An 18,083-nucleotide genomic window follows, 5' to 3' on the forward strand; every position below is an offset into this window, starting at 1 on the left:
CTGGGGGGGGGGGGGCGTTTTACAGTGCCCTTGAGCACGAGGGTGTGGAGACAGCGCAGCCGGGTTTGTGATTTTTGCTGAAATAAAGCTTCCCCAAGCGAAGGATGGGGAAAAGCAGCACGTTTTTGTTACCTTTTTTATTATTATTTCAGTATGCTACTGCCAAACAAACTATTTGAAGCCAAGTACTGGGTGGATCTGGGTGACAACTGGTGGCCTGGAGGTCATAATGTTAACAAATTGCTTTCTAGACAAAACTGGAGAAAGCCTTTCTTTGTTCTTTCTCTTTGGAGGGAAAGGCCAGGCCTTTGTGTCCCTTTTACTGGATAGTTCTACTGCTGTGTGTCCGAAGTCCATGGGAGGTTCTCTGCTGCTGTGAGAGCTGCTGTTTCAAAATTGGGTTTCTCTTTAACTTCCATGTACCATCACGAGTGTGTCTGTCATAAAATAAACATAAATTAAAGTGTATGTCACCTTTAATTTGCTGTGGTGATATGCCAGCATTCTAAGACTTGCAGGTCTGCGTTATACTGGGACACCCACAAGAACTTTTGTGGAATTATATTAGGATAATATGGGGGGAACTTGCCCCAGGGTTTTGTACATATTATACACAGATTAACTCTTCAGAAATGTTCTTTATTATTCTAGTACAACAGATAAGCACAACATGGCGTGAAGCTAAGTAGTGTGACATAATGTTTTTACAGTTAAAGTTGCATTTATTTAAGGAAAAGATATGTAGTTTTTATATTTTGTAAGCTTTTTTTAAAAAATGTTAGCAATATGAGCTATTTAACTCCTGTTCCTTTGTTGCTTTAGAAGTTTCAAGAATAATGGATTCAAGAGTAATAGAGTAATGGATTTTTAAAAATGCTTTAAAATATATCAATAAAACTTAACTCCCAGCAAGTCCATAGATTGCATTTAACTTATTTTTGAATATTGTGAAGCCTAGTAGTTAAACCTGGATAGTCGTGTGTCAAACTCTCAGCGGAGATCTGGGAATCACGCCTAATTTTCTTGGCCTGGGATTAATGCCTTCTCTTTATTGTTAACTTGATGAAAATCGGTTCAGGATATAATTTAGAAGGTTTACATTATTTCAATTATCTGCTGTTCTCTTGCTCTCCAATAATTCATGTTCTGTTTTTTTTCCCATCACCACCTATTCTTAGCTGCCAAAAATAGCTTCCCTTCTGCCAAACTTTCTCTTCTTTGTCCTTGGATACTCTAATTTCAGAAGCTGCCTTTCGCTCTTTATTTTCTGTGTTAATTTCTGATTTCTGTTTAGAAGTGGATTGCTAATGTTAATATTTTTTCTCTATAGTAGCTTGCAAAGGACTTTCAGGCAGGGAACAATGTTGAATTTGACATTGCTCCATGAATGCTTGTGAATCTTGGAAAGAGGATACTTTTTATCCTGTGCAATGGGGTTTGGGGTCTTGGGGGTTTATTTTTGGTAGTTTGTCATGAATATAATGATAGTATTGCAGTCATTTTACGAGTTCCACATTTATCAGTAATGGTTTTGTGAGTTATGTTTTTGTATGTAATACAGGCATGAAAGAAGTACCATTTGACCTATTCAGAAAACAGTAAACAACTGAAGTTCCATAATCACAGAATCTTCTAGGTTGGAAGGGACCTTAAAGATCATCTTGTCCAACCGTCAACCTAACTGACAAAAATAGACACCCGCACAACAAACAAGGAGCATCATCACTAAACCATACCTCCCAGCACTACATCAACCCATCTTTTGAACACCTCCAGGGATGGTGCCTCAACCACCTCCCTGGGCAGCCCATTCCAATGTCTGATAACCCTTTCAGTGAAAAAATTTTTCCTAATACCCAGCCTGAACCTACCCTGGCACAACTTGAGGCCATTTCCTCTTGTCCTGTTACCTGTGACTTGAGAAAAGAGACCGACCCCCACCTCTCTACACCCTCCTTTCAGGTAGTTGTAGAGAGCAATAAGGTCTCCTCTCAGCCTCCTCTTCTCCAGACTGAACAACCCCAGCTCCCTCAGCCTCTCCTCATAAGACTTATTCTCCAGACCCCTCACCATCTTTGTCGCCCTTCTCTGGACCCGCTCCAGCACCTCAATGTCTTTTTTATGGTAGGGGGCCCAAAACTGGACACAGTACTCAAGGTGAGGCCTCACCAGTGCCGAGTACAGGGGGACAATCACTTCTCGGGCCCTACTCGCCACGCTGTTCCTGATACAGACCAGGATGCTGTTGGCCTTCTTGGCCACCTGGATAATACGTGGAGACAAACTGTATTATCAGTTTTCTTGGAAATTGTGTCACTGTATATACATTTTTTTTACATTAGAATAACTGAAAAATAGGTACATAAGAACCTTGATAGTTAAAGAAAGAAAGTGTTAAGGTTATGTGTTAAGGCCTACACAGAGGTCTTTCAGAGATCTGTTTATTTTTTATAAAAAAGTGTTCTGGCATGTAGTGTTTCAGTGTTTCTATATTTATATTTAGAAATTTGCTAGGTATTACTAGATCTCTACCCTTATTCTCTACTATCTTAATCCTGAAATCTGCTGCAGAGTTCTTCAAGGAAACATTGGCGTTGGTATTTTTAGAAGAGTGACTGGGAGTGGGGTTGCCGGGCGGCCCTTGGCTTTTGTGAACCCCGGTCTCAAACACACCACTGGTTAGTCAGCAGGCGCTGCAGGTGGATACCCCCTTCTGTAAACAGGCAGGGGTTGGTTACATTTTCCGAGATAGTTATGGTAAGAGTTACTGTACTCTAAAGTTAGTAATTGTGGTGAAAAAGTGTGTGTGTAAACTATTTAGACTGTTGTGGTCGCTAATTGTGCTGTGCAGGTACAACCGCTGTTGCAGGCGGTTTCAAACCAAAAGCAAATGGACAGCACCAGGAATTTGACTTCTCCTTGGAGCAGGTATTTGGGATACAAGAAGCACAGTTCGCTTCCTCTACCTCGCAGGGTGGAGGACGTGGCAGAATAGATAAAGGATGAGCTGGCATCCACTCTGAAGCAGCTGAAGATGGGATCACCCAAGAGGATAGTCCGTGTGCTGAAACAGGAGCAGATGTCAATTAAAACAGCTTGTCTGGCCATTCAGGTGCCAGTTGTGTGGCGTGTCCCAGCAGTACAGGCCTGTCAGCCCGTTTGTGAAATTCAGTGTTGCTTGACATCATAATTTGTTAGAAGGTGGAGAATTGCTGTAGGCATTGTGAACTGGGGAAAAAAAAAAATAAAAAAAAAATAATTGGAACAAATCCAGATTGCAATTTGATGTTAAGCCCAACTATGTGCCATTTGAAGTTGTCATTTGTTAAATGAGAAGTCAAAATATGAAACTAATTGCATTTACTAGAAATAAACCTGCAACAGAGTTTTCGTAATAGGCTGTCTGGGACAATTGGCTACTGCATTTTAAAAAACTTGTATGGTAGATGCAGGGCTTCTCCAAAGCATTTTGCTCCGCACCTTTTCTTCAACTAAATTCCTTTCTTTTCCCCTTCCAGTTTCTCTCCCGTGTTGGGTGAAGCGCCGTGCTGGTACAGTTTATGGCTTTCAGTCCAGGAAATTGGCCCAGGTTTCTTCCTCTGGGAAGTATTTCCATAAACTAGGATTTGGAAGGCTCCAATGGTACCAGGGCTCCTGTCCTGCCTAGGTTAGAGCTATAGTCCCTAAGAATTGATGCAGGAATCCTTGGAAGACAGATGGGACTTCAGGATTTTGTTTCCTTTATACGGTAGGCATTATCACTATGCAAAATCAGTGTGTTGATGGCAAATTAAAGGCCAAATGTACTAATTCACTGAGAGATGAAAAGCTGTTACAAAAAGTGAGTTTATTTCTGAGCTGATACGAGTTTGCCATTGAGACAAATAAAATATATGAAATGAGGTAAGGGCTGTGTTACGTTATTTTCTCATGGTACCACCTCTTTGGGTTTCCTTTTCTCCCATGTTGTGTGCCTTTTAATCATTAAAGAAAATTCCAACTGCATATCCTTCTATATATTGAAGTCAGCATTTCCACAATATTTTTCTATATTGTACTGTATTCATCCTCAAAGGCATAGCTAGTGATTTACTAAAACGCAGACACGTAGATTATGAACATGCACAGTTAAGCTTAGTGAAAGAAGATGAAGTCTGTTTTGTGGTGGCACTATGAGAGGAAATGGAGAAAAGCCAGAAACAACCCTAAGTGTTGTTAAAAACCAGTTTCATTTGCTCTAGAGCATCAAACTTGGAAGGTTTCACCAAGTTCATACACCTTGTGTCACTTCTGAAAACCTGTTGGAAGAAATGAGTCGTTTGGGGCAGGATGGCCTCACAGAATCTTCTAGGTTGGAAGGGACCTTAAAGATCATCTTGTCCAACTGTCAACCTAACTTTGACAAAAATAGACACCCGCACAACAAACAAAAAGCATCACCATCACTAAACCATACCTCCCAGCACTACATCAACCCGTCTTTTGAACACCTCCAGGGATGGTGCCTCAGCCACCTCCCTGGGCAGCCCATTCCAATGTCTGAAAGCCTCAGGAAGGAAAGAGCAGAAGAGAAAGTGGACAGGAAGGAAGAATGAAGCTCCATACACAGATGTATTAAAGAATTGAAAAGCTCATGTTTGGGGGACAAGGGTGCATCCTGGAAAAGGTATTTCCTTTAAAACCAATAAAATGAATGCTATCTTCATATTAGTATTTCTGTACCTTTGGGAAAACTGCTGAGATCCTAATAGCCCATTTGGGGTGAATACTTCCATGTTTTGGGGATTGGAAGGCTTCAGATTGCTCTGAATTTTATGTGACATCTCTGAAGAGCTTTCTCTTTCCCAGCAGCCCAGCTATGCTAGATTGAAGAGACTTTCCTTGATCATTTCAGATGGGTAGCAGGACAGTTCTTAGAAGTGGAGATGTTGCTAGCTGCAGAGTTTACCTGCTTTCCAGGACGAAAAGTGCCACAAGTTTGTTGTCAATCTGAAAGCTCTGCAAATATTTAAGCAACACTATAGTGACATATGAGGGAAAATTCCCTTTGAAATATTTTATCTTCAATATAGAAGGCGCACACAGATCTATTTTGAGAATAAAAGTGTCCTTTGTATTCTAAATACTTTTTTTTTCAGTAGGATTTTGTGTAGGGAACCAGTTGGGCTTCCTTCCCCAGTCCCTGTAGGCAAAGCCACCAGTGGCTGAGAGACCTTCTTTTACACAGAGCTTCTTTTGAGAATGGAGGAGCCCTGTAAGTGCAGCAAGAGCAACATACAATATTTGGTCTCTGAAATACTTCCACAAAATCATTCTTTGCGGATCTAGGCTGTACATCAGAGAGAACTTGATCTAAACCGATTTAATATTAGGTAGGAGGGTTAAATAGCATTGGTATTTTTTTTCATTTGGGGGTTAGTAATTTATCACTCAAAGTTGTAGAATATATTAATTATCAGAACAATTGGGCCTATTGAAAGTTTCTTAAGTGAAAGCCACAAGTTATCAGATAAATTTAGAGTTGTGTAATTTTCTCATAACCCTTCACTTGCAAGCCTTTCTGCTTTCAGTGTAGGATGAGGTCTGGCAGCGAGGTTAACCCTGACCTCTGGGTATTCTATATGGACTCATTCATTTCTGCCACATTCTTTCAGTTTAAATTTAGATTTGCTGGCAGCTATTATGCCTATTGCAATAAGCTCCATGGGCAAAACATTGAAACAAATATGCCTTTTATCACAGATGTTTTTGCTGAATAAGATTAGTGAAGAACCCTTGGAAGCTAAAAAACAGGGTGCAGAAGCCTTTGGTCCAAAAGGCATAAATAGTTGAATGTCTGGAATGTATTTACTTCTCAATCCAAGGAGTGAGCAAGTAATTGTTTAGGTGATGGACTGTAATCTTGCACCCTGTTTTACCTCTGTAATTTGTCATTGGTAGTAATGAAATTTTAGCTATGTAAGTGAACACGCAATCTGGATATGAATGTGTATATGTAACAGAAACATTAAGCTCGCTGTTCTAAAACAAGCTGTGGTTGCTGTCGGAAGCAGTAACCTACAACTAAATTTTATGTTTGGCTCATTGCTAAATGTGTCTTTGTAATTAAACAGTTGGGTTAGGCCTTCATATGCAATAACTATATGAAGCATAATAGCTGCACCTGTAAATTAAACTGTAAGTTTAAGGAAGTGCATAGCGCTTAATTTTAAATTTAGCACAGAGGATGATACTTCTGTTTTATTATATTTTTATTCTTTTTTTGTCTAACCTGAGTATATGGGACTTGAGAAATCCATATGGCAAAGGGGCATTTCAAGGGCAGTGTGTCATTCTCTGCCTAATGTTTGACATGATCTTCATAGATAAGGTTGCTCCACCTTGAAAGATTTGTTTCACGAGGGATTCTCTGGTCTCACTTTCTACTGCTGCTCATGTGTCTAGGATAGGACAAGAGGAGACGGCCTCCATATGAAGCTAGGGGAGGTTTAGATTGGATATTAGGAAAAATTTCTTCACCGAAAGGGCTGTCAAGTGTTGGAACAGACTGCCCAGGCGAGCGGGGCAGTCACCATCCCTGGGGTATTTGAAGGATGTGTAGCTGTGGTGCTGAGGGACATGGTTTAGCGGTGGGCTTGGGAGTGTTAGGGTAGCTGTTGGCCTTTTCCAACCACAATGGTTCTATGAATCTATGTTCTGAGGTAACATACAAAAAAGGTTCCTGTAATGCGCTTCTGTCTCTAAGCTTTTCAGGTTCTTCAAAAAAAATAACCGCATCCCTATGCATTGCTGAATGACTGTGTCGCCAACAAAAAAAGGATACCTTGGGAGTATACAGAAAGGAGTTTTCTCCCTGTACACCTTTTTGGGGGGAAAAACAGTGAATAAAGCAGGCCGTGGTTCTTAGATAATTTAGAGTGAGGTGTTTTTTCCTCCTGAAGAGCAGGGCACAAAAGCTTGCAAAGATGCTCTGACCCCACTGCCTCTGCAGTTGCTATGGGCAGGATACTCAGCTCTTCTGAGCACTTTGATGGCATCCAACCTAGTTCCTAGGGCTGAACACTGGGGAGCTGTGTTCCTCGTGAATGGGTTACACAGAATTTATTCACTGGTTAGGAGACCTACTGTGCAGGCGGTATATTTTTGAATGTAAGTAGCATCATGGTTTTGCTCTTCAGCAGGAAATTTCAGGCAACCTTTGAAATACGTAGCCAGTCAGTATTTGTTCCAAATGGTACTTTTGTGCCAAATTTCCAATTAGTGAATGGCATTTGTTAAGCAGGCCCATTTGGCTTTATCCTGAAGGATAATGAAAACCCATCTTTTTCCTCATCCCCTTAATAGACACAATATAGAGTATTACTGAACTAAAAAAGACAGAACTGAATTGAGAAAAGTAGGAGAGTTAGAGTTTGGGGAAACTCTTCAGGGCTTACATTTTTAAGGAATGACTGTGGTTTGGTTGTTACAGTAAAACAAGAAACTTATAAAAGGGGGGAGGTTGGCTCATACAGATGTTGGTGAATGCTGGAAATATTGTTCCAATAGGGAAGTATTTGTCAAGATAAAGGCAAAGTGTTGGAGCTGTACTTTTAACTGTAACAATATGTCATGTGTTTGTATTATTACATGCATTTGGAGTGTCTTCATCAGAAATATTTGGAAGCCTTTCTTTAAGTCTTCGTAAGTTTTCATTTTTGCATTTGGAAAATGCTAAATTAGAGACACCTCTCCAGCCCCCGAAATACTTTTTTTTCTGCCATGGAACAGAAAATGGATTGTTTGCACTTAAGTAAATCTCTCCTACTTTTTTTTTTTGACTCAAAAATCCTAACTTCTAATGTAACCTTCAGTGTTTGTCATCTGGCAAGTACAATTTTTGCATAGCTCACTGAAAAATCAAACACACTTACTCATTTCTGTATGTAATTGTTGCCTCAGAATTGTTTACCACTGATTGGTAAGAAAGCACATTCTTACAGCTCCTTTTTCTTAATTACATTTTAACTGTGTTGAGAAATAGAACGTACTTACTAGATTTTGATGCACTTCCTACGTTAATTGTTGCTGGAGTTTAGGTTGGGTTATGTGGTTTTTTCCTTGTTGTTGGATGTTTTGAGCATTCTTTACTTTGGGAAAGACAAATATGTAAAGAAGCATAACTACAGGAAAATGTAGAATCTTTTCTTTCTCTAGAAATCAATGTTGTGGACATTTATCAACAGACATATTTCCTGTGTAAGATCATCTTGCTTAGAAAGGATTCAACAGGGGGAATACCTTTTGATACTTTCTGTGGAATATCCTGTATTTCCTATATTTAACTTTTAAATGTTTGGGAAGACAATGGGAAGTAATCAAGGAATCTGTTTAAATAATTATAATAGCTGCAGAGGTGTAATACAGCTTTGATGAATACAACTTCTCACAGCATTTCAGGAAAATGCTTGGAGGTTTATAACAACTTGGGAAATTCCAAATAAATATTTGGAAAACTAAAGTTTGGATATTAAATTTTCAATGTTTCAAAGCAATCCCTACAAAGATAACACTCGCCTCTCTGAAGGGAGCATGCTTCTGTTGGTAGTATTGGACCAGATATCTGACGATCTGGGGCATCATTCTTACTGTGGTGAAGATGAGTAATTCTATTAGCAAAAATAGGTCAGTGTACTACTGGAGTGAGCCTCCTGGATTCTATTCCTAAAGCTTTTTTCTATGGTAGTGAGCAAATTACAGTTATCTCTCTGTTGCACTTGTGAAACTCTCATGAGGAAAAAAAATCACCACAAAGATTTATCAGGTAAGAATAATAACAATATTCATCTGTCTCCGCTAGGTATCTTGGAGCGTTGGTATGATGCTCTTAGATTTTTAGCAGGATGGCAACACACTGTTATGTTTGTGTGCTCAGTCTGTTAGAATTGTTTGCTAAGAAATTATCCTCTCTGCAAAGATGTGTTGTTTGTAAAAGTGAGACGGATGAAAGAACTGATGTAGCTTCAGGACAGAGGCTAATCTGGGGAGCTGTAGCTGCCCATGATGACAGGGAGGTCAGTGTGACTGTTTCTCTTGGGTGAGGATAACAAGGCATGATGCAGCAGCACGCACAGGGGCTGCTATGGAAAGATGCTTAAGGGGAGTCACTGGAAAGGACTTGGAGGAAACTAAGGAACAAGAAAAGTATTTTTGGCAGTTGCGCTACAATGGATTAATGTTTTCATTATACAGTGGTTCCGTTCAGGTAAAAGGAGAATATACCTCCATGAAAACAGAAAATGTTTGAGACCAATAAAGTATTCCCAAGGATGGGCAGAAGAAAGCTGCAAGACTTGACGAAGTCTGGAATTATAGTAAGGAATAAAATATAGAGCACACGATGACCTTCAATGTTCTGATTCTTGTTGACAACCAGCAATAAGTGGGGAGATGCTGAAATAGAAGTGGCATAGGGAGGAGACATTGAAGTTACTTTGGTTTTGGTCTTGGTTGTGCTTAGCTTGAGCTGGCAGTGGTTCACCCAAGATGAAGTGTTAGAAAGCAATTCAGATATACAGAAGTGGAGTGTGATCATTTGAGCTATGAATATGTGTCATCAGGACTGGAGTGATAATTGAAGCTTTCTAAATGGAGAAAGTTACCCAAGGACAGGGAAAGAGCTGGTCAGCTTTTTCTTTGAGGGCTAGAAGTGAGACTCTTCAAGTTACAATAAGCTTGAATGTTTTAAGACTTCATTTATGTTTGATTTCTTGTAGACCCAACCAGAAAAAGGATCTGAATGGTCAGACTCTATGTCGTGTCTTATGAAGAAACTGGAACAGTTGAATTTAGACATTGAAGAAGCTCTGAGTGCTGGCTCTTCTCCTTCCAGTACTCCTTCTACCAAAAGGCAAAAGCAAATGGTAAGAATGTGTGTGTTGTATGATACGTTTTCTAACATTTAGCTATCAGATGCTCATCAAGCCATGGTTTTCAGATGTGGTTGTGTTTCTGGATAGGCTGAGGAGCTCAGGTTCATGGATAAAGTAAGTTACAATTTTCAATAATGATGAAATCTCATGAGTTGCTTAGATGATTGATGGTCAAATAAACAGAAATATCATAGGATGAAACTTCCTGTCAATATGGCTTTAAATCATTTAAATACCTTTTTTTTAGAGGGGAATTTGAATTCAGGTGATTGCATTTGATAGTTTTTCAGGATAGAATATTGTTAGTTTAAAGTTCTAGTGCTGGCGTATTTGCGCTTGTTATATTTATTTAAAAACATAACAGCAAGAGAGATACTATGTATTTTCTTTAAGAGTTGAATATTTTTCTTTACTTTATCTGAATGTTTGTTTTAGAGCAGCATTCCTCTAGTCAAAAATATTCTGTGGTGGCAGGTGTCATCAGTTGATGACACACAGTTTCCCAAGCTTTTATTGGGCAAATGGGATTAAGATGCAATGATACTATTTTAGTAATTTTTTTAATAAGCACTTTTTTTTAATAGGAGCAAGTAATTGGAAAGTGAACAGCATGAGAAGTAGGAGTGTTTGTTCTCTGCTTTAGGTTATGGTTAAAGTCAGTTCTTAAGATTTCGGTTTGGGTTTGCATTGGTGAATGTTAGTGCTGGCTTGAAATTCCTGGAAGGTGAGCTTGTTTGAATGATTTTGCCATTGCTACTGTTTCAGTGCTGCTTAATTTTGTAAAAGTAAATTCCTTAAATAAATGTCTCTGTGGATCTTAGTGTAAATGTTCATGTCCCTCAAGGCGGGACATTCAGAATCTTGCATCTCGTTGTTGCTCTTTGCAGTAGACATTTTCAGATTCTGCTGAGAGTGGTAGTAACAGAGTGGCCATGACTGTCTCATTTCTTTCTTATTGGACATATCAGCAAGTCAGAATCAGCTCTGTCCAACAGAATTAATTTCATCATTAACTTGTCTGTTAATGGATAGTGTTCTGTCTTCTTGTAGGAAACTGCTCAATGTCTTCTGTCAAAATGTGGTGCCAGTGTAGTCTGCTTTTCTGCCTGAAAGTGAAATCCAAGCCATCAGAGTTTAAATGCTTCCCATTGTGAAGGGTTTGGTTTTGGTCATCAGTGATCCAAACACCTGTGATTTTATGGCTTTGCTTATTCTTTTAAGGCAAAAAACATGGTTTGGTTAGGCGTCATTCTTTTTCCATGATGACTTGAACACCATAGGACACTGGATTTCAGATCCATTATTGGAGCATTCAGTGAAGGACAAGTAGGGTGTAGACAGCAGAAAAATCCAAATAAGCAATGTGTTCAAATGCCCTTTGATACATAAGAACAACATCAGAAGTGGTTGCATAGAGAATGTCAACACCAGCATCCCAGATGCTTGCACTTCTTTTACTAAAGCCTCGTGGCAAGACATCTTCTAAGTACAGAGGCTAGGACTTTGGGTGCAGACTCTTCCTGGGGCATATCATAGAATCATAGAATTGCCTAGGTTGGAAGGGACCTTTCAGATCATCTAGTCCAACCATCAACCTAACTGAAAAAAACCATCACTAAACCAGATCTCTAAGCACTATGTCTACCCATCTTTTAAATGCCACCAGGGATGGTGCCTCGACCACTTCCCTGTGTAGCTTGTTCCAATGCTTAATAACCTTTTCAGTGTAAAAATTTTTCCTAATATCCAATCTAAACCTCCCCTGGTGCAACTTGAGGCCATTTCCTTTTGTCCTATTGCCTGTAACTTGGGGGAAGAGACCAACCCCCGCCTCTCCACAACCTCCTTTCAGGAGGTTTACTAGTAACTGTATAAATTTGGCTTCTATAAAATGATGAACCACTTATGGGTTCTTCATATGTTTTTATCCTATTTTGATTATATAAACTGGGAGCTGACACAAGAAATTATGATTGAAAAGGATTTTGGGTGAAGTGATCACAGGTGCAAGGCCAACTTGTAGACTTGAGGTCTCAGAAGTAGGTGACTACCATATGAGTGGCAGCATGTTTGGTGGAGTGGCTTCTCTGAAAATTGATCTCTTGAGGGTGTGGGCAATTTTTAACACATGACAAGAGTATTCATTTCTTATGGCAGATGCTGTCTCTCAAATACATTTTTAATTTAGTTGCTAGGTTGTGCCAATTGGTTTTTTACTGAAGGATTTTTCAACTGTTCATGGAAGTATTATTCTTTAAATTTTCTTGTTGCAAAAATATCTTTCATTAATAATACACTATTGAACAAAAATTTTGCAGGAAGAAGTCTAAATATTGGCTGATGAAAATAGGCTGGGTGAATAGATGTTGTGGGACTTACTGAGTGTAGAGGGTCTTGCATTATTTTGATGAACAAATTTAAGGTGTTTTCTGAAACATAATAACTTCTAGACAAATGCAAAGAGATGGTCTGTCTTTACATCTGTGTAAACTGCACAATGCTGCTGGTCAGTTTTTTATTGGGAGATAGAATTGGGCAGTAGCCCTGCCTGGATGACTCAGTATCTGTTCCAGAAAATATATTAAAAATAATCATCTGTCATCAAATTATTTTCTGAAACATTCTCTCATCAATGCTATAACTACATGATTTAAGTACAAAAAGCTGGGCTATCTGAATGTACTAACAGCAAAACTGCTAGCTTTGGAAAACTGCAACTAATAGTGCTGCTTCTCTAAAACCTGCACCTTCCTTATGAAAAAAGACTTTCTTAGTGGTATAGAAGGAGGCACTTTGTAAATGACATAGTGGAGATAAAACATGCTTGCTGTCAACAGCGTGTTTCACTGTTTAATGCTTCTGCTTCATTGTCATTTGATGTCTAGTACAGAAAAAAAAAGGAGATCTGAAGAATGAGAATCACGTTTTTCAGTTTTAGTCCTTTATCATTCACGGACAGTGAGATAGAAATCCTGTTTGATTGTAATTAGCCTATCCTATGTTAGAGGTACACCTTTCATTGAACAAAATTTTGTCTTAACTTACACATTCTCTTCATTCTTTTGCAGTAGTGTTATCTTCATACTTTTTTGGGCCCCATACCAATTCCTTTGTCAATTTTGCAAAGCCTCCTCCTTTTACAGCCCTAAAAATATACTATATATACTTTGTAAATAATACTAAATATACTTTGTAACTTAGCAAAATGTGAAAATGATGCAGCAGGTGGTTTTAAGAGGAAAGATTGAGCCCACATGTTTACCTTACATCAGAGAAAAAAAGCTTTAAAAAGATAGAATTCCAATGTTTTTCTCTTGTAGTTCACATTAAAAATATTTATGACTTGCCTTTATTTACAGGGTTTTTAAAATTCTCTTACAGTGCCCTGTTCAAGTAGAGACAGGCTTTTATGGAGATCATCAAGGAAAAGGATCTTGGAAAAACAGAAGAGCAGACTACCAGGATCTAGACTGTTTACCTTACCCAGTGTCAACTGGAGCACGACCTAAAACTGATGTAAGTAGCTAGAGCACATTTACAACATTCTCCGACTCTGAGATTCAGTAACCTCAAAATTTACTATTTATCATTAAAATTGTCCTTGCGTTTTCTCAAAGTAGCTTGTTCTGCAAATATTACACTGCCCAGAGGAGTTTGGTTTGCAAAAGAGGTACAGATTATGAAAGTTAATTCAGTCTTCAGTGAGACTCCAGGGTTGTGGGATTCATCTAATTTGATTTTGGACAATTCTAGTGAAGACTTCTACATCTGAACAAGTCACTTGGACTGCCTTAATAGTCAATGGAAGGAAATAGGCATTTCTAAAGAGTATTTAGTTGCATCTGGAGGTTAGATGTGATGGATTCCAGGCATCAGATCAACTACTGGAGGTTTCGTTAAGCCTGACTTCTAATCAATAATAGCGATACATATTTTGTTTCCTTTTTTTTTTTTTTTTTAGCAAGATGATGTTGAAGTCTGTTAAAATCTATCAGAGGGTTTCCCCAAAAGGCTTCGATTCACTTCCTCAGTAACCAAATGTTATATTTATGCATGTCCAAGTAAGCTGTTTTAGGATCAGTGATTTGGTTCCAAAATGCAGATCATTTTACTTCTCGGTTGTAAATTACTTGGGTGCCAGCAGTGTCCATGGTCATCACACAGGATAAAAATGGCTGCACTGGTTTGTATCAAAGGTACTTCTAGTCCAGTGTCCCTTCTTTGGCAGTGGCCAACTTTAGATATTCAGGAAAGAAGTGTAAGAACAGAATCCTGGGCTGCATAGGGAAGAGTGTGGCCAGTAGGTCAAGGGAGGTCATTTTTATCCTCTACACTGGTGAAGCCACAACTGGAATACTGCATCCTGTTCTGGGCTCCCCAGTTCAAGAGGGACAGGGAACTACTGGAGAGAGTCCAACATAGGGCAACCAAGATGATTAAGGGATTAGAGCATCTCCTTTACGAGGAAAGAGTCAAAGAGCTGGGGCTCTTTAGCTTGGAGAGGAGAAGGCTGAGAGGACACCTTATATACGTATACAAGTATCTAAAGGGTGGGTTGAAGGATGATGGAGATGGACTCTTTTCAGTTGTTTCCAGCAATAGGACGAGGGGCAACGGGCACAAGCTGGAACATGGGAAGTTCCATTCAAATATGAGGAAGAACTTTTCTGGTGGGGGTGACAGAGCCCTGGAACAGGCTGCCCAGGGAGGTTGTGGAGTCCCCTTCTCTGGAGATTTTCAAGACCCGCCTGGATGCAGTCCTGAGTGATGTGCTCTGGGCAATCCTGGTTTGGCAGGGGAGTTGGACCAGATGATCTCTAGAGGTCCCTTCCAACTCTGACAATTCCGTGATTCTGTGAACAGGGTAAGCAGATAGTATGCCATTTCAACTTCCTTTGAGGTATTTATCATGCAGACACATTGAAGGCAGACGCTGTATTGCAGAATTGTAATTAATAGCCCCCAAGGGTCTTTTTTGCAACTAGTTGTGTCTTTTGTATTTATTTGTTCTTTTGATATCCAAAGCATCTTGTAGCGATTCCAATGTTTAACTGTGGAGTATGAGAAAAAACACTTATTTCTTGTTGTAAATTTGCTACTGGATTATTTGTTTGTCTGTAATTCTTGTACTGCAAAAAACTGAATCTTAGGAATCTTGTAGGAAGTAGTGAATACCTGGGACTGTTTGGGTTTGGTTTTTTTTCAGTATGTCTGACTATATTTATTGATACTGATTTTTTTCTGCCTGCCTATCTCATGCTCATTGAGCATCATGAGGTTCTTTTGCAGCAATTGGCAGTCAGTTTTTGTTTTTATTAACCTCTATAGTTTAGTATCATCAGAAATCTCTGTCTCTTGTTATTCCTCCATTTTTCAGATCATTTATGAGTATATTGAACGTATACTTCCAGGTGAGGCTGCCTGGTAATATGCATCCGCTGTGAAAGAACACAACCAATTATTCCTAACATTTTTTTTTTTCACTTTTAGTTAGCAATGAAAAGACATTTTTATTTCTTGAAGTCTTTTTTGGTTTTCCTCCTTGACAGCATTAATTTAAGAGTCCGGTAGATAACTTCCTCAGAAACCTTTTTAAATGGAAGTGCATTGTATCAGCCAAATCACCTATATCTGCGTGATCATTCAAAGAACTTGGCCTCCAAAAGTCATACTTAACTGTTCCCTGTTAAACTGTTTTACTATCTGTCTGCTTATTCTGTTCTTAAGCATACTTTCTGGCAATTTTCTGCCATGTGTATCAGTCTTAGTAGCATCTCTTCCACACATAGCTTCAGAGTCGTTTTCAAATATTGCCATTGCATATGCCACCCTCCATTCTTCCGGTCCCAAAGCCAGTAGGTTTTAGCAATAATTACACATTAAGTCAATATCTCAGCAGTTCTATGTCTCCTGATGAGGTGCTTATTTCAAGTTATCTATGCAATTTTGATTAAAGCAAAATCTATTATATTAAAGGTATCTTTAAAACTGTCATGCTGTTCATCTACCAAAGAACGATCTGTGTGCTGCCATACAAATTCTGCATTTCATTAAATGAGCCTACTCCTGTTCATTGAAATGGAAATTTGAAGGTGGGCTCCACTTGCTTACTAATTAAGAACATCGTCTTCCCACCAGCTGTATCCTTTCCTTAGAAAATAAGTTTGCTGTTTTCCATTTCTGGAAAAAGCACAAACATTTGTTCTGATTTGTCGCTTGTTCTAGTTGGAATAGATAATAGAATTCAGTAAAATGTCAGATATTTGCCAACTTTATTTGTTTTTCACCTTGGCCTAATGTTCGGGCATGCACAAGTATCATTGCTTAACTGCCTTCCCACTAATAGTATGTAAATATTTTTGAAGTGATGTTGCAGTAATAGTGTTGTTTGACTAAAAGTGTGTAGGAGAGAAGGCAGAGAAAGTAACTTTGGGGTGTTTTTCTTTTCTGAAGTCTACATTTCTCTTTTCATTGAAATTCAGGAAATACTAGTAAAATAAATAGCAGTCTTCATCAGTACAGTCCATGCATTGCATCAAAAATTTCTAACAGTGTAGTAACAGCAGTGTAATGCAGAAAGTGCTACAGTTGCTTAGGGCACCATCTACTCTAGAAACCTACTGGGGGCACAGAATTTATTTAGAAATTACTGGGCTGTTTTTTGAATTGGCCAGTGCTTTAGGTTAGGGATAAATGTTGAAACTGGGTGCTTGCAAATTTCAATGAGGTAAGCAGATAATTTTACTTTATTCAAAGTACAGCTTTTGGCGTATGTGCTACATTTCAGGCAAATACAAATAATGCTATGTCTAGCTGCAGGCATTCAGTCTGTGTGCGCCTGTCATGTCTCTCCAATACCTGAATTTTCTCTGCTTATTCCTTAAGATACAGACTTTTCCCTGTTTTTTAAGAAGAGTACACCAAAGTTACTTATATTACAGTAAAGGGGATGGATCCAAATGACAAACGGCCCAATTTTGTCTGTGTCACACCCTGGTTGCATCTGTTTAACTCCCATGATCCAAGTGGTATAATACATAACTTGGGAGTAACACAGAGATAAATCCTGTTGTATTTTGAGCTAGTTTTTCTTCTCTTCCAAAGTTTTGTCAGTCAAGAGGTCAAAAGGAGCTTATCCGTCTCTGCTTCCCAGGAGCTTATACACCTAGGCATTTGGAAAATGAAATACTCTATAACTTACTGCAATTAGTAAATGTAGTGGAGGAGACCAACGTTAGAAATAGCAGGGATGCTGTAATTCAGGAATAATAGGCAGAGAATTATGCAGGACACAGTTGTTCAATTCTCCATACAAGGCAGTGACGTTAGCCACACACTTTCATGGATACCAACTAGACTGACAGGTTAAAAGGTGCAATGAAGGTTTCTGTGGCAAACCTGTGTCACAGTAAGTATTCTGTTTAAATGCCTTTAAAAGATGACTCACACTGGTTACAACAGTTTGATAGAATAATAGTGCAAATCGTGGTTGTAGGGCAGTGATGTGAGATGACATGTCTCCCCTCATTCCTTCCGCCACAAAAGTTGCTTCACTGAGGGAAACATTATTTGTGAGTTACTAAAGGAGATACATACCTACGGTTGTGGGGAAGTCAGGTGCCTGAGAGTCAAATAGCAAATTTTCACCTGACAAATGCTGGCATTTTAAAGTCCATATCTACATCATAGAGATTCCATCAATGGAGAGAAAAAAGCACTTCTACAGCAAGAGCAATCTCACCCTGAAGTAGCCGCCTGAATTTAGGTTGCCCGGTTGAAGTGCTTTGTGCCCCCAACGTGCTTTTGTTGGTTGGTTGAGTATTTGAGGAAGTGACTGGCTGAGGCATGGGTGCTTAGATCTGGGTGAGCTAAATCCCTCCCATGGCATATAAGTTATGATCTGGCATTTGATGGCAATGGGCAATATCTGGCTCTCTGTGCACTGTGCAGAGGAAACTGTGACACCCTGATGATCTAACTTAAGAGTCTAATACCGGGTGGTGTAAAAGCCTCACCACTAAACACCATTGTAGAAAGCAAAATATCCTCTGCAGTATGCACTCTGGGAATTAGTAAGGGAACAAAACCTCATATATGGTAACAAGGTGGGCTTTTTCCTTTTTCTGTGTTAAGTCTTCTTTTATGTTTGTTTGTTTGTTTGTTTTTTAAGTA

At 39.1% G+C, this 18,083-nt stretch overlaps 1 protein-coding gene across 2 annotated transcripts in view; it reads left to right on the top strand.

Moving 5' to 3' along the window:
- STARD13 (StAR related lipid transfer domain containing 13) overlaps positions 1-18,083 on the top strand; it is a 314,786-nt gene that overhangs the window by 71,225 nt on the left and 225,478 nt on the right. For both annotated transcript variants that reach the window (XM_014965999.1, XM_014965998.1), the window contains exons 3-4: positions 9,756-9,902; positions 13,293-13,427. In XM_014965999.1, coding sequence (XP_014821485.1) covers positions 9,756-9,902; positions 13,293-13,427 — 282 coding nt within the window. The remainder of the gene's footprint in view (positions 1-9,755; positions 9,903-13,292; positions 13,428-18,083) is intronic.

This window comes from Calidris pugnax, unplaced genomic scaffold (assembly GCF_001431845.1).
Source record: "Calidris pugnax isolate Ruff unplaced genomic scaffold, ASM143184v1 scaffold20, whole genome shotgun sequence".
Lineage (NCBI taxonomy): Eukaryota > Metazoa > Chordata > Aves > Charadriiformes > Scolopacidae > Calidris > Calidris pugnax.